Source organism: the organism of the source record quoted next, unplaced genomic scaffold, assembly GCF_019419815.1.
Source record: "Pyrus x bretschneideri cultivar Hongxiangsu unplaced genomic scaffold, Pyrus_bretschneideri_v1 Contig9, whole genome shotgun sequence".
Lineage (NCBI taxonomy): Eukaryota > Viridiplantae > Streptophyta > Magnoliopsida > Rosales > Rosaceae > Pyrus > Pyrus x bretschneideri.
This window is the reverse complement of record NW_025999831.1, coordinates 591,639-619,553: the sequence shown is the minus strand read 5'-3', so window position 1 is coordinate 619,553 and position 27,915 is coordinate 591,639. Positions and strand designations below refer to the sequence as shown.

General features: G+C 37.3%; 6 protein-coding genes and 1 non-coding gene across 7 annotated transcripts; 5 read left to right on the top strand and 2 right to left on the bottom strand.

Annotated features, from left to right (window-relative positions):
- The first annotated feature begins 221 nt into the window (after nt 1-221).
- On the top strand, nt 222-3,537 carry LOC103942764 (tocopherol O-methyltransferase, chloroplastic). Its single transcript, XM_009352971.3, is given in 8 exon segments — nt 222-385; nt 484-852; nt 955-1,127; nt 1,980-2,084; nt 2,391-2,594; nt 2,800-2,902; nt 3,101-3,157; nt 3,160-3,537. Coding segments are annotated over 7 exon segments (1,050 nt in total). The 5' UTR covers nt 222-385; nt 484-488; the 3' UTR covers nt 3,204-3,537.
- Nucleotides 3,538-5,039: 1,502 nt separating this feature from the next.
- On the top strand, nt 5,040-7,414 carry LOC103944308 (protein CDI). The gene is made up of 2 exons (XM_009354735.3): nt 5,040-5,477; nt 6,251-7,414. Exon 2 carries the CDS (start codon nt 6,275-6,277, stop codon nt 7,073-7,075), a length of 801 nt encoding a protein of 266 aa, XP_009353010.2. The 5' UTR covers nt 5,040-5,477; nt 6,251-6,274; the 3' UTR covers nt 7,076-7,414.
- Nucleotides 7,415-7,799: 385 nt separating this feature from the next.
- On the top strand, nt 7,800-11,869 carry LOC103944309 (histone deacetylase HDT1). The gene is made up of 10 exons (XM_009354737.3): nt 7,800-7,978; nt 9,154-9,221; nt 9,329-9,534; nt 9,658-9,671; nt 9,762-9,815; nt 9,917-10,032; nt 10,605-10,712; nt 10,840-10,927; nt 11,209-11,344; nt 11,440-11,869. Exons 1-10 carry the CDS (start codon nt 7,966-7,968, stop codon nt 11,501-11,503), a joined length of 867 nt encoding a protein of 288 aa, XP_009353012.2. The 5' UTR covers nt 7,800-7,965; the 3' UTR covers nt 11,504-11,869.
- Nucleotides 11,870-12,454: 585 nt separating this feature from the next.
- LOC103944310 (splicing factor U2af small subunit B) lies at nt 12,455-15,423 on the bottom strand. Its single transcript, XM_009354738.3, has 5 exons — nt 15,169-15,423; nt 14,975-15,061; nt 14,800-14,881; nt 13,377-13,503; nt 12,455-13,288 (listed from the first exon to the last, which is right to left on the bottom strand). The coding sequence occupies exons 1-5, from the start codon at nt 15,406-15,408 to the stop codon at nt 12,847-12,849; spliced, it is 978 nt and encodes a 325-aa protein (XP_009353013.1). The 5' UTR covers nt 15,409-15,423; the 3' UTR covers nt 12,455-12,846.
- Nucleotides 15,424-15,572: 149 nt separating this feature from the next.
- TRNAL-UAA lies at nt 15,573-15,655 on the top strand. The gene has a single exon. It is a non-coding gene; the product is annotated as a tRNA-Leu (tRNA).
- An 821-nt stretch (nt 15,656-16,476) lies between these two features.
- LOC103944315 (enolase) lies at nt 16,477-20,200 on the bottom strand. Its single transcript, XM_009354744.3, has 15 exons — nt 20,041-20,200; nt 19,650-19,713; nt 19,433-19,497; nt 19,282-19,329; nt 19,066-19,152; nt 18,886-18,966; nt 18,529-18,711; nt 18,195-18,269; nt 18,021-18,083; nt 17,850-17,927; nt 17,531-17,725; nt 17,347-17,397; nt 17,108-17,248; nt 16,964-17,020; nt 16,477-16,840 (listed from the first exon to the last, which is right to left on the bottom strand). The coding sequence occupies exons 1-15, from the start codon at nt 20,104-20,106 to the stop codon at nt 16,760-16,762; spliced, it is 1,335 nt and encodes a 444-aa protein (XP_009353019.2). The 5' UTR covers nt 20,107-20,200; the 3' UTR covers nt 16,477-16,759.
- A 6,006-nt stretch (nt 20,201-26,206) lies between these two features.
- LOC103944314 (peroxiredoxin-2E-2, chloroplastic-like) lies at nt 26,207-27,295 on the top strand. Its single transcript, XM_009354743.3, has one exon. The coding sequence runs from the start codon at nt 26,397-26,399 to the stop codon at nt 27,096-27,098; it is 702 nt and encodes a 233-aa protein (XP_009353018.2). The 5' UTR covers nt 26,207-26,396; the 3' UTR covers nt 27,099-27,295.
- The last annotated feature ends 620 nt before the right edge of the window (nt 27,296-27,915 follow it).

Sequence of the window (27,915 nt, the reverse complement as noted above, 5' to 3'; positions counted from 1 at the left end):
AAAAAGAATAGCTTTTTAGCCAAAATAGTCATTAAGATTTTCCTAACACATCACTTTAGTTCATGAGATTGAAAATCAATAGAAGTGGTCACTGACATTGTCTACCATCCATTATTTTGGTCATTCTGTTATTCTATTGATTTTTAATTTTAGAGACCAAAGTAATATGTTATGCAAATTTTAAGAATCATTTTGATTTAAAAACAATCGTCACTATTTTATACTGACATGGGTCCACACGTGCCGTATGGTTTTTCAAGAGCCACCAACTTTCCAAATCTCTCGTATCATATTCTCTCTCTCCCTCATCGAGCTTCTGCAGGTAGAGCTGCGGCGTCTCAAAACCATATAACAGAGGACTGATTTGCTAATTAAAATCTTCAAGGTGGTTTCTGCCACAAACAATTCAATCTGTTGGGTTTTTCTTATATTTTTTGGATTTGAATTTCTGATCTGTGAGTTTTAATAATTTGTTCTGTTTAGTCCCGATGGCATGCTTATCGTACCAGACTGCTGGATTATCATCGTCGACGACTACACGAGCAGTGCTGCCTCCCATGTGCCACCGTCGCAATCGTGCTAGTACAGTTGTGGTCGGAGCGAGCTCCAGGAAAAGAGGATTGAGGAGGCTGAACGCGGTGGCGGAGACGGCGGCGATGGAGGCAGTGGAGCTGAAGAAGGGGATTGCTGAGCTGTACGACGAGTCGTCTGGCTTGTGGGAGAACATCTGGGGCGACCACATGCACCACGGATACTACGACCCAGACGCCGACGTTTCGGTCTCCATTCCCGACCATCGCGCCGCCCAGATTCGCATGATCGACGAGGTCCTGCGATTCGCCGGCATTTCTGGTCACTCTCCTTCTATCTTATCTTTTAATTGTGGGTGATTTGATTAATTAGTGATAGTTTTGGGGTATTAGTGTAATTTAAATTTGTAATTGGTTTTTGCAGAGGAGCCCCCAACTAGAATTCCTAAGAATTTGGTGGATGTGGGATGTGGGATCGGAGGGAGCTCCAGATATCTGGCTAGTAAATATGGGGCCAATGCCAAAGGCATCACCCTCAGCCCTGTGCAGGCTGAAAGGGCCAATGCTCTTGCTGCTGCTCAAGGGTTAGCCAACCAGGTAATCCCCACCTTATCGGTTCTTAAGCCGGAATCCGATTAATTGGAACACTTTTTTTGTAGGAAGCATTTCTGCTCGAGCGTGCTTTTGTTAGAACTTCTTTTATGAGAAGCACGTTGTAACTTTTTACTACTGATCTAGTGCTTTAATTATTGAAAAGCACAAGTGATTCCTGGAAAAGCGCTCTAATTTAGGGTTGAATTGGTATTGCTGTACTTTGAAAAAAAAAAAAAAACTATTTATACTGTGCTACGAGAATAAACTTATTTTTTTTGCTTCATGTTTTCAGCTTTTTTATTTTTAAGTGTTTACCAAACATCATTTTTAACTCAGTTTTTTTTTATATCCACTTTTTATAAAAGCACATCCATATCAAATCAATTCTTAATGTTTCTATAATCTAAAAACACTTTGAAGATCTTTGCCAGACGCAGCTTTTTGCTCTTCCAAAAAGTGGTCCCCAAACAAAACCTGTTCGTTTATCAGAGTTCCCGTAAAAAATTATAGACAATGACCGTTCTATAATTCAACGACAGAGGAGAAAAAAGGTAAATAAACACAAACAGTTTGGATCCTTAGACTACGGGGTCTAGGAGAACGGATCCTTAGACCACGGGGTCTAGGAGAACGGATAATTATATTTTGGATCCACGTGGGACCCATTTATGTGGGTAGGTATCTGCGAATTCTTCAGTTTCACTGTTGCACCATTATGTATTGTTGTCAATAACATCAACTATGTATATCTGTATTATGTGAACGGATCCCAATGTAAGCTTTTGGTTGATGATAGAGATGTAACATGTTCCATAACTCAGTTAAATGAAGAGAACTTTTGTTCATCATTTGCAGGCTTCGTTTCAAGTTGCAGATGCTCTGGACCAACCATTTCCTGACGGGGAATTTGATCTGGTATGGTCCATGGAGAGTGGAGAGCACATGCCTGACAAAGCCAAGGTAATACCTCTTTCCACTGGACTGGTTTGATAATAGGGCAAGATTTGTAAAATTTCTACGCTGTGGTTAATTGCACTTTTTGAATACGGGCATGCCTTGATATATAGTCAAATATGCTATTGATGTCTTTAATATTGTTGATACTGTGAATTTACAATTGTCAATATGTGGTAAATACGATTGCATGATACGTTATCGTACTTTGTCCGCAAGTATAGTTAACTACAACGTAGAAAGATTGTGTTAAACTCCTTGTATAAATACTTGCCCTAATATTCTCTTCGGTCTCTTCTTAAAACTGTGCAGTTTGTGAACGAGTTGGTTCGAGTTGCTGCACCAGGAGCAACAATAATTATTGTCACATGGTGCCACAGGGATCTTGGTGCTTCTGAAAAAACCTTGAAGCCAGATGAGAAGAGTCTCCTGGACAGGATATGCAATTCATTCTATCTTCCAGCTTGGTGTTCCACTGCTGATTATCTCAAATTACTCGAGTCCCACTCGCTCGAGGTAAATTACTTGCTCAAATATTGAAATGATTTTCCTAGATCCATATAACAAGCATGTGCATGGGGAGAAAATGGGCGTGCGGAAATGACTTCCTGCTCAAATATTGGCTGGACTAAATCCCTTCAAAACATGTCAAGTCTTTTTGAGCTAACAACTCAGTGTCTCTACATCAACCTGCAATAACATCTGAAACCTTCCATGGCAGGACATCAAGGCGGAAGATTGGTCCCCTTATGTTGCCCCGTTTTGGCCTGCAGTTATTCGCTCGGCATTGACATGGAAGGGTTTTACATCGCTGTTACTCACCGGTACGAACTTAGCGTTTCTTCCCAATAAATTGTTTTGTGATGCACATTTCATGCTACATCAGTTGATTTCTGCATGTTTCTATCTGTGGTTGCAGATACAGTCTCAACTTTCATTTATTCCATCCTATATAATTGCGTTTCTCGAAATCTTTTGGTCGAAAAGCTGAATAATTGTGTTTCTTGATTTGAATTGAGCAGGGATAAAAACAATAAGAGGAGCATTGGTAATGCCATTGATGATCCAAGGATTCAAGAAGACCTAATCAAGTATTCGGTGATTACGTGCCGAAAGCCGGAATAAACACTGCCGTATGAACGGGTTTTTCTAGACTATGATGGCCATAAACAGAATCAAAAGCTGCATCTAGTTCTTCCCCAATAATTTGTGCTGGTGAGCCACATTGTTTCGATTACGAAACAATTATTAGACTCCCTTCTGATACAATCTTGTTTCTGATTAAGATAGGAAAATGAATGATTCGGAAACCCCAATATATATACACACACACATATTGGGATGTATTCTTGGATTATGCATTGATTTCAGAGAAAATTGTAGCAATAGTCTTTCAACTTTGTCCAATTGGGCAATAGTCCATAAATTAAAAATCTATGACCATTTGGTCCTTAACTCATCAAAAAGTGCAGTTATGATTATTTTCGTCAATTCCCTTAAAACTTATGTCAAAATTACCTCAATTTTAATGTAATTGAAGAAATGGTCCCTTAACTTTAACCTAATTAGAGCAATGGTCCCTCAACTTTAATTCAATTGTAACAATGATCTTTCTAACATGACTCGTTTTGATAGAAGTTCAGATAGAGTAGATGATAATGACCATAGCTGCACGTTTTGAAGAGTTAAGGACCAATGGTCATGCCTTTTTAGTTGAGGAACCATTTTTCAATCGGATAAAGTTGAGGGATTATTACAATATTTTCCCCTTGATTTCAAGAGAGAATCTCCTCCGACTACCATGAAATTTAAATTCAATTAAATAGGTACGCCTGCTAACATAATAGTATCTAATATTATAATGTGTCACACTGTTACTGGACTAAATCATCATAGATAAAAATACAATAAGTAAAAAAAGGAAAAGCGAAAGAAAGCACCCATGGATGTAAGAAGGAAAGCATCTCATGCGCGTGCGAGGCTGGGAAAGAATGAGATATTTAAGTTAAATTAATAATTAGGATTTGGCTTCTGTGGATCGAAATCAAATCTCTCACCGTTCATAACTCATTATTTATATTTGTCCAAAACTGAAACATTTAATTTACAAATAAAGGTATTTAACTGGTACTTGTTAATTATGAAATTTTTACGATTTAACAGAATTGTTACTGACATTTCAAATTTTTCATTCTACACTTCTAAATTTTTTATATTTAGAAAGAAAAATACATTGTGAGGTGTGTAGAATGAGATTTTTGGAGTACCAATAACATTTCCTTTTAAATTAAGGAATTGTTAATAGCACTCCAAAAATCTCATTTGGCACTCTAAATTTCCTATAATTAAAAAGAAAAATACACTTGTGAGGAGTGTAGAATGAAATTTTTTAAATGCTGATAATAATTATTTTAAATTATTGCGCATAATTAAGATAAACTAATATATATATATATATATATTATTTTAGAAAAGTTAATGGAAAAAAATTTTGAGAAGAAAAAAAACAGGTTTATATTTAAATGCACACGTGGTAACTAGGTCAGTAAGATTTGTGGGCGCACCGACATGGTATAGTTGTGCTGGCCTCAGCTGTGCGCTGTCTTGGTCTGTTGGTTTTGTTTTGAAGCTCTGTCTCCTTTTTAAATGAATCTCTTTGATCAAACAAAAAAAATAAAAAATGCCAATGGGCATTGACAATTCATACGCGGTAACCCCACGCACCGAAAGGATTCGGCTTCTCTGCTCTCTCAGTTTGCTTACATTCTCGTCATTTCTTATTTTATGCGGTTACGATTAAATCATATTAATATTTTATATTAATTTTTATATAAAGATAATAAGATAAAAAACAATAGTGATATAAAATGTTAACGTGACTTAACGTGATTGCACAAATAGAAGGAAATAAGAATATATAAGAACTTGCAGAGAAGCCAATCCCAATAAAAAAACGCCACCACAGCAAGGAGAGCGATTTACATACATCTTTATGGTAGTATTATAATAGGATAATACATATTTACATATTTATTGGTATAATTAGATAGTTTTTCAGTGTCGGTTTAACAACGATACAATAATATCGTGCTTGTTTCGTGTAAATTATTTTCAAGGTCGAGGCCATATAGATGGTCAGTTTAACGTGAATCTCATGATCTCTGTCTCATATGATAATAAATCTCCCTCCTTATATATGTGCACAAATCAAAGCCCAGCCACTCACTCCGCTGCCGCTCAATTCTCTCCCTCTCTTTCTGTACCATTGAATTGAAAATATCTGATCTCAGTCGTCTCATATAAATTTTCCCGGAAAGTTGAAGAAAAGAAAAGAAAGGAAAATACAAGCGCCACCGCCACCGCAGTTGCAGCAAGATCTGCGCCATTTCCACTCTCCAGGTACTGCTCTCTCTCTCTCTCTCTCTCCAGTTTTGCAACTTTGTGTGTATTTCTGGGTTTATGACGTTTACGATTTGGCTTCTGTGTTTCTGCATTTCTCTAAAACTCAAAAAATGGGGTTTTCTGGATTTCTTGTATGAATATCTTTGATCGTGGATATATGGTGATTAAGTTGCACTTGATGTATGCATTTGATTTTGGTTTATTACGCAGAACCCAGAATTTTCTTTTTTGTTTTTGGTTTAATTTAATTGAAAATGATGGAAATTTAGGAATTAAATGCTCGGATCCTTAATCTTTGCCAAATTGAGACTCAGAAACTAGAATTCCATATTTTTGGAAAATGAATAATTGACCCATTGCAGCAGAGAGTGTTAAGACCCACAATTTTCCTTCATTTTCTTGGTAACCAAACAGGGGTCTTACTAACACACTAGTGTTGTTGTTTGTGATGTTTTAGATCTCGAACTAGTAAATAAGAACAATCCCTTTGTTATTGTCTTTGAATTTTGATTCGGATCTGTGAATTGAGTGCCTTGGTGGCAGCTTATGTCGATTGGAATAATCTTTTCCTTGTTCAGCAATTAATCGACTAGTTAAACTCGGTATTTGTATGATCGGCCATTTCCCTGCTTGGATTTTAGAGAAATTGTCTTATAATCCATGGTTTATTCCATGTCATGAAAATTTCTCTATCGGCCAACGATTTTCATTGCTTATTTGTAAACTCATTGTCTGAATAATCATCTGCATGTTGTTTGGATTCTGAACAGTGAGGTACCATCTTATCAGCTAAGATGAGTTCGAGTGATGGGAAGATTCATCCAGTGAGTTCTAATGGCAACATTAAGGAAAAACCCTTTAAGATCTTTGTGGGTTATGATCCGCGTGAAGATCTTGCATATGAGGTCTGTTGCCACTCAATTTTGAAGCGGTCTTCAATCCCTGTTGAGATCACACCAATCAAACAATCAGATCTGCGAAAGGATGGCCTGTACTGGCGTGAACGAGGGCAGTTTGAAAGCACTGAGTTTTCATTTTCTCGGTTCTTGACTCCACGTTTGGCGAATTATGAAGGTTGGGCAATGTTTGTGGATTGTGATTTTCTTTACCTTGCTGACATTAAGGAGCTGCGGGACTTGATTGACGATAAGTACGCTATAATGTGTGTTCAACATGATTATACTCCAAAAGAGACAACAAAAATGGATGGAGCCGTTCAAACTGTGTATCCGAGGAAGAACTGGTCTTCCATGGTATTGTACAACTGTGGGCATCCCAAGAACAAGGTCTTGACACCCGAGGTTGTGAACAAGGAAACGGGTGCTTTTCTTCACAGGTTTCAGTGGCTCGAGGATAATGAAATAGGGTCGATCCCCTTTGTATGGAATTTTCTTGAGGGACATAACAAGGTTGTTGAAAATGATCCCCAAACACAACCCAAGGCTGTACACTACACTCGTGGAGGACCGTGGTTTGAAGCTTGGAAGCATTGCGAGTTTGCAGACCTGTGGTTGAACGAGAAGGAGGAGTACGTGAAGGAATCAAGCGAAGAAAACAGAGAAATAGAAAGAATCGGTAGCTGGCAATTGGCGTAACTTTATTTGAAGTTTGCGATTCGTTATTGAAGTTCATTTTGATCCTGCTGCTCGTCCATTCTTTATGTGAAATGTGTTGAATGAATCCCAGAAGAAGTTAGGAAGATTTAGAAATTCCATCTACAAATTGACCTTAGTTTGTTCAAAAGGATTTACATTCTTTGTAATTCTATTTTTTACCCCGTCGATTGGAAATGTGTTGTATAATTTGGAATTTTCGTTGTATTATTTTTAACTATTTTCTTCCAAAAGCCTTGTATTTAAGTTTGTTTGTCCAGGAAATAAAGGTATTTATGAAATTTGATCAGAAAGGTATTTTATGAAATTAAAATTTGCATACTTTATTGGCCTCTAACCGCGACTGGGTCACTCATCAGCCTCTGGGTTCCGAACCAGTCGGTGAAAATTTTCAGTATGTTGAAAACTACTGCTCGGCATGTCAAATATTATCATACAATTGGACGAAATAATTTTTTTTAAATTTTTAATTAATTATATTATTACATTTGATGTATCAGACCAGACATGCTTAAAAATCTTTGAACCAGTCAAGCTTGGCACTGGCTCATTGAAAATTCTCTCAACCGGTGGGGCTTTAACCTTTTGACATGTGAAACGTTCTCACTCTTCATCTCACTGTTAAAACGAGAATTATTTCATTGTGTCAGTAACACGAGCACGTAAACTTACGTTATATGTCATTGGGGAAAAGGAAACTTTTTAAAAAATCCGTACAAATAACGCGGGCACATTAAAATCTCTCTAGGGAAGAACCCGATGGAGCCTCCATATAAAATGATCCGCCTCATTCCTCAGGATTAAAATTGTCACCGAAAATTATAAATTGAAAATTCCGCAAAGCCTTGTAGAAAACCTAGCACTAGCAAGCAATGGAGTTTTGGGGTATTCCTCTGTCTCTCTCTGTAATTTTGAAAACTTCTCTCGCTCCCTGATCGTTTGATTTGTTAGGGTTTTGTTTTCTCATTACGAATTTTGCGTTTTTATTTGTAACGTTTTTGCTGTATGGTTGCCGAGAAAACTCTGGAAAATGACGGTACTAGTCTGGTTAAAATTTTATGCTGTGGGTCGGAAGTTTGTAGCGCTTGAGTCTAGGTTTTTTTTAGCCCTTTTTTTGTTTTTAAAATTATTTTTGCTGTTAGTATTTTTCTGGCTCCATGTTCTTCGTTTAGAACTTAATCCACTCTGTTTGTTTGCTGAGAAAATAAATGGAAAGTATATTTAAGTTTGATTGTTGATTTTTTAGGGTTTTGTTTACTTATGTATGGGTTTTGCGCTTTTAATTCATACATTCTTTTGCTGTTTTTTTTTTTTGATGAAGCATTCTTTTGCTGTTTGGTTGCTGAGAAAACTAGGGAAAATGGCAGGACCAGTGTGGTTAATTTTCGTAGCGCTTGACTTAGGTTTTTTAGCTTCTGTTTCTTTCTAAAATGTTTTGACAAGTATTTTTGTGGCTTCTTGTTGCTTATTTAGAACTTAATTCACTCTGTTTGTTTGCCGAGAAAATAAATGGAAAATATATTTAGTCTGAGTTTGTAAATGTTTTTTTCAGTTGCTGACATGTTTAACTCGGATTTTTGGCATGCGTTGCGTTTCTGCTCTAGCATAAGTTTTAATTTTCTTTTGTTGAGATGGTTAACGTTTAAGATTCCATGTTATTTTTCTTCATGTGGCTTCCTACTTCTTAGTTACAGTAATGCACGTGTTAATTCTTTGTACATGTTGAAGGTGCTATGGTGCTATGGTAACAAAATTATAATCATTGTATTTCGTTTTGAACCGATGCAATGTGCTTCTGGTGAATACAATTGTATGTGATATATGTTAAGGATGATTTGTTATCTGTTTCAAGTTATTGAATAGAATGTGATATCTATTCCATAATTGTTTTTGCATCGGGTTGATGTGATTCAGGAATCTCGTTTGCGTTTTTTCCCTCCCATGTTTAATTTTTATTGCAAAATAGGCATCTCTTACGTTTTTTCCCTCAATGTCCTTTTTTTCTCTTTACTTTCAAATTTGCAGTTATTAATTACTACTTAATGCGACTCAATGTCCAGGTGCTGAGGTAAAAAGTGGTCAGTCACTTGTTGTTGATCCTGGTGAAAAGCTCCTGCATCTTTCGCAGGTACTCAGCTAGCTGTAAAATTTTGTGACCGTTATTTTTTCTTTTTCTGTTTCTTTTGCCTTTAATAGGTAGCGCAAGTTTGTGTAAAAATTATTTTTATAATGCAGGCTTGTCTGGATGACCTTAAGAAAGCGAAGGGAAGCGATCCTATTTCACTCTTTGCAAAAGTTGGCGATCTGAAACTTGTTCTTGGGTTTCTTTCTGCTGAGAAATCCCCTCAATTAATGTTTGATATTGTGTTTGATGAGAAATTTGAGCTATCCCATAACTGGAAAAATGGGAGCGTCCACTTCACTGGATATAAGTCTTTGTGATATCCTTTTTTTTAATGATGTTTCATGTTAACTGGTGTGTCTTACATGTTACTTGTTCTCAGATTACTTTCTTGATCATTGAATTTTTTGTTAAATCCTTGACTGCTATGTTTTGTCTTCACTATTGTGGAGTCTGGTGAGTCACCATTCTGATATTTGGTTTTATCATAGTTCTAACTTCCAAACGCATTTGATTCTTAAGCTGTTGATCTGTTTTTTCTTCTAGATTCTGAAGAGGAGGATGCACCACCTATTAGGGCACCCACTCTGGTTGATAAGGGTAAAAGATAATGCTGCTTCATTTTTTATTACTGGGATTTGAGGCTTTTCTTCTTCTTTTTAATAACTTTATTTTGTGATTTGGAACGAGTTGGCTTGCAGGAAAAGCAAAGGTTAATGGTACTGAGGTAGCTAAGAAACCTATTAAATCTAAGCAGAAGGAAGCTAGTAGCGATGATGATGATGAATCTGATGATGAAGAGTTTGTTGGTCATCAGGTATTCACATCTTTCAATTCTGTTTGAATATCCTTTTCGATAACTGAAATATTTTACCAGATGTGAATGTCTAACGGTAATTTACCTACTGTGGTTAACTGAGAAAAGTACATCTGAAACAAACATGTTCATTGCCCAAGTTATATATAATATTGGACTTGTGTTCTGGGACGTATTATACATGTGATTTCTATGTAATTGTTTAGAAAGGTTCCCATAATCTCTGTTCTTTAGGTATATTTAGTCGCGGTATTAATCCATAACAAATATGAACACAAAAAGCTTTATTTAGGTAGAAATATAGATTCTGGGTATCGGAAACAATTATTGGGCTCTAGAGCATTCGTACTTGTGTACAGAAATTTCCCAGATGTGACTACTAGAAGTTTGGCATTTATGTCTACAACACTCTGGAGTAATCGACTTCTTGCATTTGAAACTGATTACTGAATTTTTAGAACTTTTTCTGGCTTATTACAAATTATTGTTTTAACTTTGTTGATGTGATTTTGCATGGTATTATCCAGAGACAATGTATACTGAATATATCTTCTTGCTGAGTTGTTTTATAGGCCTTGGCTGAGGGAGATAGCAGTAAAGATTTTGACAAAAGTGATGATGATTCTGACAGTGACGATGACAGTGATGACAGTGAAGAGGATGAAGAGACTCCGAAGAAGGTAATAAAGCTCCTATTATGAAGGCCTTTACTTTTTGATGTCTGACAGTGCTTATATCCCTTCTGTGTTGTTTTTGTTATCAAATTATCACTGCTAAGTAAATATATTCGTCTGTTTTGTTGTCAAGGCTGATGTTGGCAAGAAGCGACCTGCTGAGTCTTCTAAAACACCTGCTAATGACAAGAAGCCAAAGTTTGTTACTCCTGAAAAGATTGGTAAAGTTCTCTGTCTTCCGATGCTATTTTTCATTCTGTTACCATTTTAAACATTTTGGTGTATGCTGTGGATGACGCATATTACAAAGTTTTAATAAATTTAAACATGTACTTTGCCAAATTTTAACTTATAAACATTTTGTGTTGGGTGCTGTCTGTAGTATCATTTCAATTGGATATGTTATATGTTCCCTGTCACACAACGGCGATTTGAAATGGAGATGATCGTCTGACCATTATATAAGCGGAGATGTTTAATTGCCTGCTACTTGTCGGTGCAGGTAGCAAGAAAGGCAGCGTCCACACAGCAACTCCACACCCTTCAAAGCAGACTGGGAAAAAACCAGCTACGTCCGACCAGTCAAAGCAGCAGGCTCCTAAATCAGGCGGTGCATTCCATTGCCAACCCTGCAACAGGTAATTCTATTTCATTTTTTGAATAAGTTTCAGTTCTTGCTCGTGTCTGTTTATTCGTAAACGGAATTGTAATTTCTTGCCTGTTCTTCACGCAGGTCGTTTAACTCGGATGGTGCATTGCAAAGCCATACAAAGGCAAAGCACAGTGCTGCAAAGTGAAAGGCAGATTATTATCCGCCCTCTACATGGTGATTTTTTGGGATTTTGATCAGAAGAAAGAAGTTCGGTTTAGCAAGATAAACGGAGATTATTGGTTACTAACTGGTTCCGTTTTAACCAGCATGGATGAGAATTTAAGACGTTTTGATGCTTTATTTTACGTAGCTGTTGGTTGCTTTCGTTTCTTACCAAGATCTGGTCGTCTCGTGTGTAGAATTGCGGAAAACGAAATTGCAGTTCATTGAGAAAAGTACTTAAAAAAGACCCCACCTAGGCTCTAGTGCTCCCCGCTCCATTTCTTCATATTGTTGAGGTAAGAGTATTTTGCTCGTCGAATGTGACAAGAACGTCCAACTTCTTGCGTCATGTTGCATATTTTCTGAATCATGTCGAAAAATTTTGCCAATGGTTCTTCTGAATCCGCAGACAGAACACTCTAACCAGCGCGGCCCGTTTGTGGCTCCTGCGGATTCAGAAGTACACTCCAACCAGCGCAGCCGGCAACCAAGGAACGAGAACGGTATTTTCTCGTATATCATGTGTTCAAATGTCATGGTGTCTAGGTGTTCTTAACTTTCCATTAACTGAAATCCGTTTTCGGAAATTCTAAACACGAGAATAACCAATTCTTGGTAAGAAACGAAAGCAACGAACACCTATGTAAAATAACGCAACGGTTACTCATAACATCTCAAATTCGAAAACCATATAATTCAGAACAATTTTATAAGAAAATGCCTCCCATATCAACTGCAGTCAATTCTCATCCAAGCTGGTTAAAACAGAACCAGTTATTAATTACTTTTGAGACTTGATGAGACGGCGATTTTTCGATAAAAACAATAAACTGCTATTTGATTTCTTCCGAAGCAAGAATTACAATTGCACTAAAGGCCTACAGACACGCAGGGAAAAAAACTACTAGGGAGCCATATGCTACAGAAACTGGAATAAAGGAAGTAGCAGGAATAATAATATAATCACCGTCAGTCACCCGAATTAGGAAAAGCAGCAACAAAAGATCACGCTAACACTTCTAACAGCATAGGTTTGAAGAACTTAATCAAGACATCTCAGAAAATATCTTGTAATTCCAGTAAAAACATTCATGTCTCTTCACGTACACTAGGATCTTTCCTATAATAAAAACTCACCATTGTAGGCGGCAGACTCCTGCACCAAGATCGCGAAATTACCTTACCGCCTCCAAAATCCATCACATTAGAGATAATGGACATAGTTCCTGGACAACAGCCATCTTGTATACAAGTAGCACAGTAAGCTGCTTGAAATAACTGAGGCTTGATCTTGGAAGCAGGAAGATTAATTTTGTATCTAACGTGCTACTGCTGCTGCTGATGAGGATCGTCGTAGTACTGATCATTGTTCTCTGCAGAACCATTCCATTGATCATCCTGATTGTTGCTGTTATTATTGTCATCATACTTATTTCCAGAGTCCACCTGTTCCCGCTCCTTGTTCCATTGTTCGATCTTAGCCCTTCTTTCGGCACTACTTTCCCTGGCTGGAGGACTCCTCCTCCTTCCCCCAGCACCCACAGGGCTTCTACTTCTTCCTCTACGCCCAGGACTGCGGCTTCTAGGCCTCCTGCTCTTATCATTGAAACGATGATCTCTGTCATCTTCTCCTCTTCTACCGAAACCACGACCTCCATGTGGGCGCTCCTGATAACCACCACGATGATGCCTTTGAGGACTGCGGCTTCTGCTTCGACTGCGACTATGCCTTCGCTTGTTTCTCCCAAATAACCGCCTCCTCAACTCCCTAACAATTGACACAAGTATGTGCATAAACAAACAAGTCATTATGAAAATCATGCTGTTTGCAAAACAAGAGAAAAGTACCATCTCACCTGCTAATTTTCTTCAAGTGCATGAAGTTGCAGTAGCCACCTCGATTGCATACATTTTCTTCATACTGCCTACAAGTAGCTTCACGAAAATCCGTCACGGGGGAAAAGTCGACGATGATGGGACGCCCTAGAATGTTTAACATTCATCATATTACCAAAACGTTAGTAACTGCATGATAGCAGTAGTTCCACTAATACTAATAGTACTATCATTGTAATGAAAGAAAAACAATGAAAAAGATCAGAGAACAATAAGAGTGCCACCACCACCGGCCGACAAGAAAATTTAAAACTCTCCAGATTCATACATATACAATTCAAAATAACTCAAATTGAATGGAATCCTACCAATATATTCAATGCTGAAGGATAAAGCTTCATTACCTTAACTTGCAAATGGTTGTAATGATTAACAGTTTTAGAAGTTACTGAGGAATTAAATACGTTTGCTTTCATTTAATGGTCCAACAACTACACGACAACCATGCAGTCATTTCTACAACCATTATGTAACAACGACATTTTTATCCTTTATTTCTTCTTTAAAGTAATTTTGTGATCTACTAATAGGTAAACATTATGGTCAATGGAACGAAACTCCCCCTTTCGGCCTAGATATAAATATGAATAAAGTATGTTTGGACGAGTAGAACTAGACACATGTAAACATATAAGAACTAATCCGTCTCTATAATAGATAAGCATCAATTCAAGGTTTGTCCAATTAAAGGAAAAACAAGAGTACATCCAATATACACATATCCTTGAACAACTATGAGTTACCTGAACAAATGTAGTTCATCAAATCATAATCTAAGATGATTAAAAGACGGACCAAAGTACAATGCTTGTAGCTCAGAAAACCTAATTCGGCCGTTCCAACCCACTTGGGCTAAATTGGACATGGTCTGAAACTTTGAATCTCAATACCTAAAGACCTGAAACCAGATTTATTATTTAATCTTATCCATGGAATTGTCATACTTTATGATAATGCCAAGCCAGGAAATAATTATGCAACACCATCACATATTAAAATTTGAGCAACTCACTCAAATGATTGAAAATCTGTTACATACGTATGGTCTTCTAACAATATACAAAGAAGTTTCTTATGTGCGATTGTGTGAATGCACAATTTGCTTTCATCCTAAATCCAACAGTCTCAAGGCCAGCCCTGATAGACAGCATGCTTAAAAATTCAATCAATCGAAAATTCAAAATAAACCCAGTCCTCATTAATAGCTCGGCTCTAAGTTGGAAGTTCAGCAATAATGAGCAATAAACACTGAACTGTCATGTAGCACAATACATCCAACAGATCACAAATCAATCAAAAGGACTTTGGCAAAACATATTACAGCGGCAGAAAAAACCACCATGTTCGTAACATACCAAGATAAGAAAAAGAAGGGGAACTAACCCGCATAGAACCTCCCAGTGAGATTCTGAAGCGCAGCTTGAGCATGTTCTTCCTCCCTGAACTGAACGTACACATTACCAACCTATACACGCAAAACACAATCAATTAGTCAAACAAAAAAAAAAAACTAAAAAATTACACACAAAAAAAAAACCCTAGAAATTGAAAATTATACCATGTGGTCAGCCAAATTGTCACAGATATTCAAGCTCTCGATCTGTCCGTACTTGCTCAGCTCCTCGAACAGATCCTCATAAAAATCCTGCACTCAAAAACAAAATCCCAATTCAAGATAAAAATCCTGCACCCAAAAACAAAATCCCAATTCGAGAGAGAGAGAGAGAGAGGGAGAGAGAGAAACTGACGGACCTCGAAGTTGTCCTGGATCTTGCGGGGGTCGAGGGCTTGGCCCTGGGGGTCGACGCCCGGGTTGGTGAGCATATCGGGGCGCTGGTACATGTTGGAGAGAAGAAGGGTGGGGCTGATGCTGGGCTTGGTGTGGAGGCGGGAGCAGCGGTCTCCGTGCCGGCAAGCTCCGATCTTGAAGTAGAAGGGGCAGTTGACGCGGTCCTTCTCTGTGCCGAAGATGGATGCCAAGTGCTCCGCCATGGCTGTGAAACCTCCGAATTGTGAAGATGTCGAATTCTGCTTTGTTTTAGGGTTTTAAGTTTCACGAAACGCGCAGCGGCAGCAGTGCTATTATTGTATCTTGCATAATTGTATTCAATGTGAAGTTACATAAATTGAAGCCTTTAGCCAATTATAAACGTGAAGCAGGTTTGCCCGAGAGGTTAAGGGGGCAGACTTAAGATCTGCTGTACATAAGTACGCGTGGGTTCGAACCCCACAGCCTGCATTCTTTTTATTTTATTTTTTTTCTTTATAACTTTAAAAACCTTCTAATAAAAATTAATTTTTTTTTTTAAATGTCATATGAACTTGTACTCATTTTTCAATTTGTCATATCAACTACAATTTTAAACAATTTATAATACCAACTTTCTGAAATCATCAATTTGTCTTCTCACCTGAACTCCGTTGAGTTTTCCATCCAAAATAAGTCATGTGTGAGGCACATAGCTTGTGTTCAGGGTTATTTCTGTCATTTTAACACCCCACGTTCTTCTATTAAGTTGCATTAGATCAAAACAATTCTAGGGTGTTCATTTTAGTATGTCATGAAATCAATTTTATATGGACCTTGTAATATGAGAAACGAGTTGAGGTTTGGTGTTAGAAATGGAGTTGTAGATGCATATACGTTGCTCAAACAAAATGATCCACATGAATACCCTTGGAAGTCGAAACACAAAATTTAAGAGTTTTGCTAAAGAAAAGTAAAGAACTTGTGAAATCTTAAATGACAGAAATAATCTTGAACATAAGTCATGTGCCTCGAACATGATTTATTTTGAATGAAAAACTTAAATAAGTTAGGATGCGATGACAAATTAATGATTTCGAAAAGTTAGTATGACAAATTACTTAAAATTCTAGTTTATATAACAAATTGAAAAAAGCGTACAAGTTTATATGACGTTTCAAATCGAACTTCCAAAACATTCAAGCGTTTCGTATCAATCTCCGTCCAGATCAAACTTAAAACCATTGAAGCATATTGAACATGATGCACACACCAAACTCGAAAAACAGGAAACGATGATTTAATGCGAACGCTAAAAGAGAAGACGATCAAGTTGTACTTAAAACACAGAAATTTACTTGTAGCAAACATTAAGAAAGCAACTCAAAACAGATTACATAGTCGAACACGCTTACTCGAAAATTTCCAGTAGAGCACTGTTTTCAAGCTCTCAGAACAAAACTTACTCTGAAAGTTATTGGAAAAGGGTTTCAAGTTTTCCACATAACTAAGCCATTCTACATAAAAACTTATTCCCTAACATTGTCAAACTCCGATCTCTCATATCCCGCAAAAGCCTTGGAAGCACCTCATAATCTAATAGGGCTCAACGGGCACGCGGAACTTGGCTCCGGCATACACTGCCTCAGCACCGAGCTCCTCCTCAATTCGCAAGAGCTACATTTACAAAACATGAGATGTTCAGAAACTAAGTTGAAGAATTCAACGAACAAAGAACTAAGAACTAAGAAATTTTACGAAATCATACGAGCACAAAAGAAAAATGGTGCTAGTACAGACCTGGTTGTACTTGGCAAGACGCTCTGACCTGCAGGGAGCTCCTGTCTTGATTTGTCCCTGAAAAAAATATAAAAACTTGTGAGAAATCGAATGGAGGTTTGGAGAAAACTGAGGGATAACACAGATTTCAGATCAAATAATTACCGTAGCCAAACCAACAGCAAGATCAGCAATGAAGGTGTCCTCGGTTTCTCCACTGCGGTGGCTGGTCATCACACCCCATCCAGCTTTCTTGGACATTCTTACAGCCTCGATACTCTCGGTTACTGATCCAATTTGATTCACCTGTATTCCAAACAAGATTAAAAAGGGTTATTATTTTCATGATGGTAAAAAACACAAGCTCCAGTATTTTCGACTAAGGAGTGAGATTCCTGTTGTACCTTGAGAAGAAGAGCATTGCAAGATTTCTCCTTGATTGCCTTCTCAACTCTCTGAAAATACGAGTAGGAAGAGTAGAGATGTCAATAAAATGAGGCCATCAGAAAGAAACTTTAAACTGAATCCCCATTCTCTAGGGAGAAAGCAACAGAAGGGACAAACATCGCTTCCAAGAGATCAACCGACCTTGGGGTTGGTGACCAACAGATCATCTCCCACAATTTGTATTTTTTCTCCAACTTCAGCTGTCATCTTGGCATAGTGTTCCCAGTCATCTTGGTCAAATGGATCTTCAATTGAAACAATTGGGTACTCACTTGCAAATGACTTGTAGAGGTCCTTGAGAGCATTTCCTGAGATCTTTTGGGAACCATCATTTTTCTGTACAGACAAAAAAGAAAGTAGAAGATTAAGTTATAATTAATTCTTAATAAACTTTTTTAGAGGTCGGATAAACAAAAAGCGGCAACCCAGATTGAGAGGAGGGAATTGTAAAAAGGCGAACCTCTTCCTTGAAGTTCAGGTCATAGGTTTTATCTGATCCATAAAACTCAGATGCAGCAACATCCATTCCAATGACAACCTGAAGAGAAAACAAAAAGAAATTCCGTTAATAACTATTGCAGGGTCATAAATTTTCTTTGTTATGGAACATTAGGATTAGAAACAAACTTACTTTGCCGGTGTATCCAGCCTTCTCGATGGCTGTCTTGAGCAATTCAAGACCTTCCTTGTTCTCCTGAATTCATGTAAAAATGATGATAATTTCAGTACACAAATGTGAAAGAAATAAAAAGTAACGAGAAAACACTTCAATTGAATGATTAGGTTACATAAAACTATGGTTAACCTGGATGTTAGGAGCAAAGCCACCTTCGTCACCAACATTGGTTGCATCCTGACCGTACTTCTTTTTAATCACAGACTAGAGAACAAAAGACAGTGGTCAGTGAGAAAGTAAGATGCATAACTGAATCATACAAGCATGCTCAACAATACCAAGGACATGGATCCTGAAAATATCAGGGGAAAGTACTGGCATGATTTAGCAGATAATTCCAAAAAGAGGATTACTAAAATCATCCTCATCGCAAGGACCCTATGATGATTTTATGAATATAGAATAAGAAACAATACGTTCCCAAAAATTTCTAAACCCCTTCCCTCAAGGAAAGTTAACCCACCTTAAGGTTGTGATATACTTCCACGCCCATTTTCATGGCTTCCTTGAATGAGGAAGCTCCAATAGGAAGAATCATGAACTCCTGCATTGCAAGCTTGTTTCCTGCATGTGATCCACCGTTGATGACATTGAAAGCAGGAACGGGCAACACTAGGTTCTTGTTGCCAGCAAGATTGGCGATATGCTGCAATGAAAAGACAGCAACATTAAAATCAGATTCGTGTAACATGAAAAAGAAACAGATAAAAAAGGAAAAAGCAATTCATCCGGTCCTTTAAAACCTACATCACAACAGTGAACACTAAAATGAAAAGAAGCACAATAGATATTATTTGATCTTAAACCCTAAACCCTATACCTTGTAGAGAGGAACTTTCTTGACGCTAGCACCAGCCTTGGCGACTGCAAGAGACACGGCCAAGATGGCATTTGCACCAAGCTGAAAAACAAATTATATCCCAGTTAATTTGATTGACAACGCCTACAACCAACGATTTACACATATAGACCAAATGTAACAAGCAGAAATATATTATACCTTTTGCTTGCACCAACCCCACTCGTTGACAGTTCCATCGAGTTGTTGAACCATGAAGTTGTCAATAGCAGTCTGTTCGCTTGGGTCCTGCGCAATGCAACAAGAAACATTAGTTTACAATTATATCCGCCTGAAACAGCAATCTTAAGGTTCCAAATATTAAATTGACAAAAACAGAACACATAATCTAATAGAATGCAAGCAGATTCAACCAACCTTGCCGATCAAAGCAGGGCCAATGATTGTGTTGACATTGTTGACAGCCTACACACAACAAAAAAAGGTAATAAACCAATCACAAAAAGATCAACACTATGTTCAATCTGGGTGGTACACAAAATCAACTAACAACGAAGCGATTCCTCACCTTCGATACACCCTTTCCGAGGTAGTCTTTGCCTCCATCGCGCAACTCAAGGGCCTCGTAAACTCCTGCAAGTTATTGACAAACGATAAATTACACTTGTTTGATAAGACTATCAAGATGTATACTAGACAATAAACACGAGCCATCGGACAAGTTCCAAACATCGAAATCTTTCGAATAACACGAAAAAAGTGAGAAATCGATCAGAGAAATATACCAGTGGATGCACCACTTGGAACAGCGGCTCTAGCCAAAGTTCCATCTGACAGAATGATATCGACCTGCAACAAACACACATCCATTTTTTTTTTTTAATTTTCAATCAAATATTTATTGATCTATTTGAATATTAATTTCAACAAAATTACAGATCGCAAAATTAAATTCGAAAAAATAAAAACAAATGTTCGTATATAATCAAGCAACCATCAATCTAATCAGCTAACGCTCTTGCCTGTCGTAATCACAACCGAAACGCTTCGTTTTAACCGAATCGAATTCAAATCGATGAAAAACAAAAAGTAGAAAAGAGGATTGCGATCAGTGATTGAACAAGTAGATCGGCGACCTAGAAAGTATCGAAGAGAGAGCGAGAGAGAGAGAGGAACCTCGACGGTGGGATTGCCACGGCTGTCGAAGATCTGCCTAGCCTTGATGCTCTGGATCGTCGCCATGGATGGATGCACAGGGAGAGAGGGAGAGAGAGAGAGAGAGAGACGTGAGAGTGTGTGTGGAGAAAGTGAGATGGGAGAGAGTTTGGTGAGAGCTTTACTTGGGAGAGTAGAGGAACTTTAGTTAATTACAGCCGTCCGATTTAGGTTTAGCTGACTCATTAAGCAACTATTTATAATTGAGAAGTGTTATTAGCACTTTAAAAATCTCATTATACATTCATGTATTTTTTTCTTTTTAAATATAGAAAGTTTGAAATGTAGAATGAGATTTTTGGAGTGCCAATAACAATTCCCTTATAATTTTGTTTAGAAAAAAAAATAATTTGTAGCAAAAGGAGAATATTTTTATTTACCTCCTGGCTTGAGAGTAATATTTTATTTATGATTGTTAGATGAGTTTATTTTTTATTATATTTTAAAAAAAATGTGTTGTGGATAAAAATAAAATAAAAATTTAAATTCATTCAATATATAAAGTGATTAGTATTTTGAGGTTGGTGGGCAAAAATACACTAGTACCAAGAGTCCAGACCCCTCAAACAAAATAAATTATAAATCAGTTGAAAAAGAATGGTGGTCGGCACACTTATTTTTACATCTTACATACTTTCTCAATTTCCAGCTTTCTTCGAACAAATTGATAATGATCAACAGATAAAATTAATAAATATGTGTGAAAAGTAAAAGGAAGGGTGACACTCTAAAAATAAATTTATTTTTTGATAGAACTAAAATTAAATATATTGTCCAAAACGAATATAATAATAAAACAGAAAAATAAAAATGGGTAGGTCAGATCTGACTTTCTAGTTTCACGTGATATGGTACGTATGATTTTTATTTCTGGAATTGGTGGTATAATTTCAAACATTTTATTTTTAAAAAAAAAAAAAAATTATGGTCACGAAGTTTTGCAAACATTTTCTTTTTCAAACATTTTCTTCTTGTAAATAAGGGGTTTAATTGTTGTGCAAGGAATTTGATTGCTGAGCAAGAACGAAGATTGCTCATTATTCTCCTCAAATATTTGTTCATGATTGATGGTAAACATCCTGTTTTATCCTTTTATTTGTTGTGCAATGCAAGGCTTTTAATTGTTGGGCAAGAATATAAAATCTCGTTGCTATTATTACTCTACCCATCTTGTATATCACGTGTTATAAATACAAAAAATAATTCAGATTCTTAATGATTGATACAGTCATTTACAATTAATAGTGTTGGAATGAGAGCGTCGCTCAATTAGTTAAAAACATTTATTTTGCTTGTTCAGTAATTTTCCACTTGGAGACTCATTCATTTTGTTCCTATAGATGTTGTCTCAAGTTTCAACTTAAACCTTTTTTCTTATGTTCTTACATGAATCATTCATGACTTATATTTATATTTTTTTCATTCAATTATGTGTTGATTTACAGGGAGCGAATTCAAATATGAGAATAAGGAAACATTCACATTGTCCTGGTGAAATGGATTGAATCTACTCCAAATTTCTATATCCCGAGCCCACGAACAGATAGATCTAGACCATACAATTTCAATCTTACATCCCTATTAGTCAATTTCACTAATTTATCTCACAAAACCCATCTCTTTCCCTCTGTATTGAACGACCCAAATCTCCTTGTCCGTAGATTTATAGTGAAATAGTGTAACCCACACATATGCTCGTGTTGTATCAAATTGATTTTTCAAAACATATGTTTTTTTAATAATATTTTTTTGGTCAAGCATATATTTGTGTAATTAAGAAATGAAAATGACAACATGATTTCAGGTGGTTAATAATTTATTGGATTTCGATGAGGATGCTCAGCTGCCAAGGCATATTCTCTCTTGCGGCATGTTACGGGTTGACTCGCAACACAAAACTGCAACATCTCTCTTATCAGCTTTTGGATTCCACGTACACACACACACACATATATATATGTGTGTGTATGTATACGTATACATACATGTGTAGTGATCGTAGATTACATGACCAGGTAAATGTGTGGTTATACATTACATTGTTCGATTTTAATTTAATGGTATGTAGTTGTTTATAGCTTTTATTGTTGTGCTTTCTCTTGTATTGTTAAATTAACTTAAAACGGTACGTGACCAAAATTTTCTTAGATCATAAAGTCTTGAAGAACGGAACTCGCATAAATGAACATAAATAAAAATAATTATGCGATTGCAAAATATATATGGTTATATAGAATTATGGATAAATGGGTTAATTCCATCCAATAGAGTCCATTTCTAAGTTATTGGCCTTATTTATTTCAATTAATTATCGTTACTTTAAAAATACAAAACTGTACACTTCATCTTTGATTTGACCCATAAGTCCAATCCGGTTGGCATTCCACGGGAGCATTTTTGTTCACCATTCTTAAATAATAGTAATGCTAATCACTATATTTGCATTAATGGATGTGTAAAAATTTTAAAATTTGTATTTATTCACTACACATGTCTCTAAATCAAATCCATTTAACTGTAATAAATAGAATAATGAACAAAAATATTCTCAAATGTCACACAAAAAGGACATGATTTTTTCTTCTCTCTCTAAAAATATTTTAGTCTTTTTACTCTTTTTGCAGATATTTTGTGATTCGAAAATTGGTGGCTAAATGGTCAATGCGCATGGGATTGCATGCTTGTATTTATTTAAGACTTTTTGGCGTAAACTATGAACTAAGACAATGGGAAAAAAAAAGGTTTTTATGTTTTTTGGCCAGGTTAAAACCTTGCACATGCTGTGTCAAATACTCACTTAGGCAAATTGTCGACCAGTTTACATGCATTAGGTTACTATCTAGTCGATTAAGGGATTATCATAGGCACTATCCATCCACTTTTTTCGACCTTCATGGATCAACTGACCACTCTTGAACTTTGGAGAATTTTTATGTTTGAAGCTTTTTTATTCATAAGCGCTTATGTTAAAGGTGCTTTCACTAGCAGCACATTAAAATTTCTATTAAAAACCCAAGCGAAACACTTGAAAGTACTTATTGAAGAAGCATCTGAGATTCAATTCTCTAGAAAGCAGTTATATGATCAAAAAACACTTTTCACCTTTTTAAGTCAAACGCAGTTACAAACGCTTTTGATTATCATACGTCGCCTTTAGTCATTCCACAAGCAATCTCAAACAAATCCTCAATATCAAACTCAAAAGTAACATATATTGAATGACAAATCCTAAATCAAAAGCTAGTTGAAGCTTCAAATTGTAGTTGAGTGTTACAGGCTGGCACCCTATCCATTCACTCCAGCCTAGCAACTTGCCTGGCACCCAGCCCAAGCTGGTCTCTGGGCCAGCCCAAAATTGACTGACCAAGGAGCCGGCCTATTTGCTTGGCGCGTGTAGCTTATTTGCAAGTGGGTGCAAGTAGAGGACAAGGGTGCAGGCGGCGGGGCCCGCTATCAGCCCACTTGTGCTTCACCCGGAAGGAGGCGACGTGGCCCTCTCAATGCCGTTGGATTTCCAACGGCTAGTTTTTGTAGACCGTTGGATTTCCAACTGTAAAAAAAATTTAAATTTGACTTTTAAAATGGACCGTCCGATCACATATCAACGGTCCATGTTTTTTTTCATCAAAAATAAAAATAAAAAAAGGCACAACGGTTAGAATTATGGCCACTGGCCACGTGGCAGCGCCTTGGCTCTTGGATTTGAATATTTTTCAAATCCAACGGTACATATTAATTAACTATATTAAAATTTATTAAAAATTATGAAAAAATACAGAAAAATTATTTAAAAAATACATAAAATTTTTAAAAATTTTGTTTTTTTTTTTCTATAAATACCTAACCCTCATCTTCCACCTTACATCACATTTCAATATTTTCTACACTTTCTACCAAAGCTTTCATATACTTTTTGTGTGAAAAAAATACCAAAAAGCTCATCCTTAATTTTTTTTTTTTGTCCAAATAAACCATACATCCCTAATCCATCTTCATCGTTTTCAAATCTTGAGTTTTTTTTACAATGTCTTCTTCAAGGAGAGTGCATAAACAATTTGTGGAGCAATAGAAAAGATTGTTGGCACAACAAGAAGAATAAAGTGTGTTTGATGAGTTTATGTAATTTTATTTTAGTGTGTTTTTTTTTTTCAGTTTATTTGATGAGTTTATGTAATTTTATTTTAGTGTGTTTTTGTTTAAGTTTATTTGATGAGTATGTAATTTTATTTTAGTGTGTTTTTTTTAAGTTTATTTGAAAATTTATCCGAAATTGGTTAAATATCTTATCTGAAAATAAAACTATTTTTTTATTTATTCTTTTAAAAAAAATATAAAATATTTTAAATGGGCTGGGTGCCAACGCATTTTGTAAGGGTGGAGATCGTTTGTGCCATCGCATTTTTAGACTGGGTGCCAACCCATTTTTTTAGGGATGGAGATGCTTTGGCCTATTACTGTTCACTGAGGTCTATTATTATTCACTTGAGTGAATAAATGCGCTGGGTGCTGGCGCAAAGTCTTTAGGGGTAGAACTGCTCTTAAGTTCGGTAGATTCGCAACTCTTGCAAGCATATCAACAACAGGAAATTTTCATTGTGACGGAACATGGGTGGTACACTACGTGTTTTTATGTAAATAGTAGAAATTTTTATTTTTTAAGTTATTAACTTTTTTACACACATATCTCACTATTTGTATAATGACACGTGATGTAACATCCCGTGTACCGATCACACTGAAAAATCTCTCATTAGGTGTCAAGAACAACACGTGATCTCACATGACACATGCCGACATAAACCTACTAGGCTACCACGTGTGGCTCGATACTATATGACAAATTCTTCATTTGACTACCATAATTTGAAAGTTTTTATTGATAAAAGGTGAATAAATGACTCGTTTGTATGTATTTTTAAAATAACTAAAAGTATTTTTGGTAAAAATATTTTGTGAAATCAATCCTTAGTAAAAATACAAGTGAATTCTCAAAAGTAGTTGAAGTACTTTTTGGAAGAAGCACATAATTGGTGTTTATTGTAGAAAACATTTTCTTCAAAAACGCTTTCAGTCATTTTAAAAATATATTCAAACGAGGCTTTTTATTTTTCAAAGGTAGAGAAAACATCTATTCTGTCACATCCCGGCCTGGGGGGACCACTTCCCGGGCCCACTCCACCACCGTAGCACGATATTGTCCGCTTTGGGCCCCGACCACGCCCTCACGGTTTTGTTTCTGGGAACTCACACGAGAACTTCCCGATGGGTCACCCATCCTGGGAGTGACCTCGTGCGCTACCCGCTTAACTTCGGAGTTCCTATGGAACCCGAAGCCAGTGAGCTCCCAAAAGGCCTCGTGCTAGGTAGAGATGGGAATATACATTTAAGGATCACTCCCCTGGGCGATGTGAGATGTCACATATTCTACGCTGTTTTACTCTGATTTTTTAAAACATTGTTTTCACAATTTGAATTCGTGACCTTTATAACATCAAGAAGTAATATTTTCATTACACTAAGACCCTCATTTTGCCCTCATTTTGTGAAGTTAAACACAGAAATATGGTTAAAGCCTATCAACTTACTATTTTCTATTTTAGCGCTATAAATCACCATTCGTTAGACTACATCAAGATTAAACAGTTGAGTTCTAATTTATGGCTTTAGTGTAATAATTTTTGAAGTGCTTGTGCTTCTTATAGGAAACACTTTAAGTATTTTTCAAAATTCAATTGCATTTTACTAAGGATTGGTTTCAAAAGCACTCTCATCAAAAGTATTTTCAGTCATTTTAAAAGTACATTCAAAACTAACCATAAAGACAAGTTATAGAACTCAACTACTTTATGACATGTTTATTAATATGTAATAGGGCGATATCCTTTAAACTGAAATGAATTTTACTGAGGAGGAATAGAATTCAAATTTTTATATAATTTTTTTACTAAATTATATAATTTTTTTAATACAACGATATTCTACTTTAGCTGTTCTAATTATCAAGTTTCTTTGTGGAGAGAAGGACATATCCGAGTGAACGTAATCAAGAACATGTCATATATAGGTTGATAATTTTTATGGTGGCAAAGTTGGAGGTATATGGAAACTCATATGCTCACACAACAGAAGGTCCAATAAATCCTCTATCTATCCGACCCTCTTCACAACCACCTCTCATTGTTCCCTCCGCTAAAAACCCTTAAACCCAACAAACCCAGCGTACCCAGCAAACCCTGCATGCCAAAGCATACCGGTCTCTCTCTCCTCTCTCACTCTCACTCTCACTCTCTCTCTCTCTAAAACTCAAACCACCAAAAATGGCAGCCTCCCTCACAGTCTCAAGGCTCCTGACCGCCCCCAAGTCCCTCTCTTTCTCCACCACCACCGCCGCCGTACCACCCAAAACGTCTCTCTTCTCACCCAAATCCTTCTCCTCGAAAAGCTCCTACACCCCTCTCCCCCTCAAACACTCCCCACACCCAAAACCCCTCCTCCGCTTCTCCACCACCGCTGCCAAACCTATATCCGCCACCATCGCAGTCGGCGACAAGCTCCCCGAAGCCACCCTCGCGTACCTCGACGCCGCCGGCGACGTCCAAACCGTGACTGTCTCCGAGCTCACCAAATCCAAGAAGGCCGTCCTCTTTGCCGTCCCCGGCGCCTTCACCCCGACCTGCTCCCAGAAGCACGTCCCGGGATTCGTGGAGAAGTCGGGGGAGCTCAAGGCGAAGGGCGTCGAGACCATCGCCTGCATTGCGGTCAACGACGTCTTCGTGATCAAGGCGTGGAAGGAGAATCTCAACATCGGCGACGAGGTGCTGCTGCTGTCCGATGGGAACGGCGATTTCACGAGGGCGATTGGGGCGGAGCTCGATTTGAGCGATAAGCCGGTGGGGCTGGGCGTCAGGTCCAGAAGGTACTCGCTTTTGGCGGAGGATGGCGTTGTTAAGGTCTTGAATTTGGAGGAAGGCGGTGCCTTTACTTCCAGTGGAGCTGAGGACATTCTCAAAGTGCTCTGAATTTGCCTCTCGCGGCGGTGCTGACGGTGGTGGTTTGCTTCGTAAGGTTATGGTTTTTTGTTTTTAATTTATGAGTAGAATACTTTGTTGCGAGCTTGTAGCTCATATGGTTAAGAGTAGCTTTGCAACCGAGGTACTGAGTTCGATTTTCCACCCCTCTAATCTAATAAAATCAGTTGGGTTTTTTTTCTTTCTGATTTGATGGTTGTAGAAAGTTCTGGTTTTCGAATTTTCGTGATGAATTGTTTGTGTTTTGGCATGGTAATATTTAGTATCATGGCCTGTTTGGAATTGCATTTCCAGAAAGCACTTATGCTAGAAGCGCGTCCATGAGTCAAAATCACCTTTTAAGTTTTTCTACAAAACGCAAGCAGAAGCGCTTTGGCTATCATATAGCGGTTTTTGCCCTTGCAGAAGCAGTCACAAACATGGCAGAAATGAAAGCAAACCATCAAAATTTCATGTCCTTGCAGCCAGGAACTTCTAATGATCCAGAGAGAACACTTCCAATGCAATGGCCCTTGAAAAACCGTCTTCAGCCCGATGTATTGCTTTCCCTCCCGGAGAGCATAAAACTTGAAGAGAAATGAAGGTTCGTTGCCGGGCTACTGGTTTAGCAACATTTCTATATGGCTATCGATCTTGGCCAGTTCTCGCGCTGTGAACTTCACGAACACTAAACATCCGATCCCTACGTCTTGGCAACGGAAAACACATCCCCACTAGAGTTGCGAACATCCATTCCGTTGACCGTCATTTCTGAGCAGATGATCCCGAGCTCTGGTAAGACGTAACCTCACTTCCTCTTGAAGGCCAT

Excerpts from the sequence above, each read along its gene's own strand:
- LOC103944308 (XM_009354735.3), top strand. The coding sequence starts at position 6,275 with ATGAGTTCGAGTGATGGGAAGATTCATCCAGTGAGTTCTAATGGCAAC.
- LOC103944309 (XM_009354737.3), top strand. Across the intron at positions 9,222-9,328 it reads AGCTCCTGCATCTTTCGCAG|GCTTGTCTGGATGACCTTAA; the intron begins GTACTCAGCTAG and ends TTTATAATGCAG. Across the intron at positions 11,345-11,439 it reads CATTGCCAACCCTGCAACAG|GTCGTTTAACTCGGATGGTG; the intron begins GTAATTCTATTT and ends TTCTTCACGCAG.
- LOC103944310 (XM_009354738.3), bottom strand. The coding sequence starts at position 15,408 with ATGGCGGAGCACTTGGCATCCATCTTCGGCACAGAGAAGGACCGCGTC. Across the intron at positions 15,062-15,168 it reads AGATCCAGGACAACTTCGAG|GATTTTTATGAGGATCTGTT; the intron begins GTCCGTCAGTTT and ends TTTTGAGTGCAG. Across the intron at positions 13,289-13,376 it reads CACTTGAAGAAAATTAGCAG|GGAGTTGAGGAGGCGGTTAT; the intron begins GTGAGATGGTAC and ends GTCAATTGTTAG.
- LOC103944315 (XM_009354744.3), bottom strand. The coding sequence starts at position 20,106 with ATGGCGACGATCCAGAGCATCAAGGCTAGGCAGATCTTCGACAGCCGT. Across the intron at positions 18,270-18,528 it reads AAGTATATCACAACCTTAAG|TCTGTGATTAAAAAGAAGTA; the intron begins GTGGGTTAACTT and ends TTTGTTCTCTAG. Across the intron at positions 17,021-17,107 it reads TTGCTGTTGGTTTGGCTACG|GGACAAATCAAGACAGGAGC; the intron begins GTAATTATTTGA and ends TATTTTTTTCAG.
- LOC103944314 (XM_009354743.3), top strand. The coding sequence starts at position 26,397 with ATGGCAGCCTCCCTCACAGTCTCAAGGCTCCTGACCGCCCCCAAGTCC.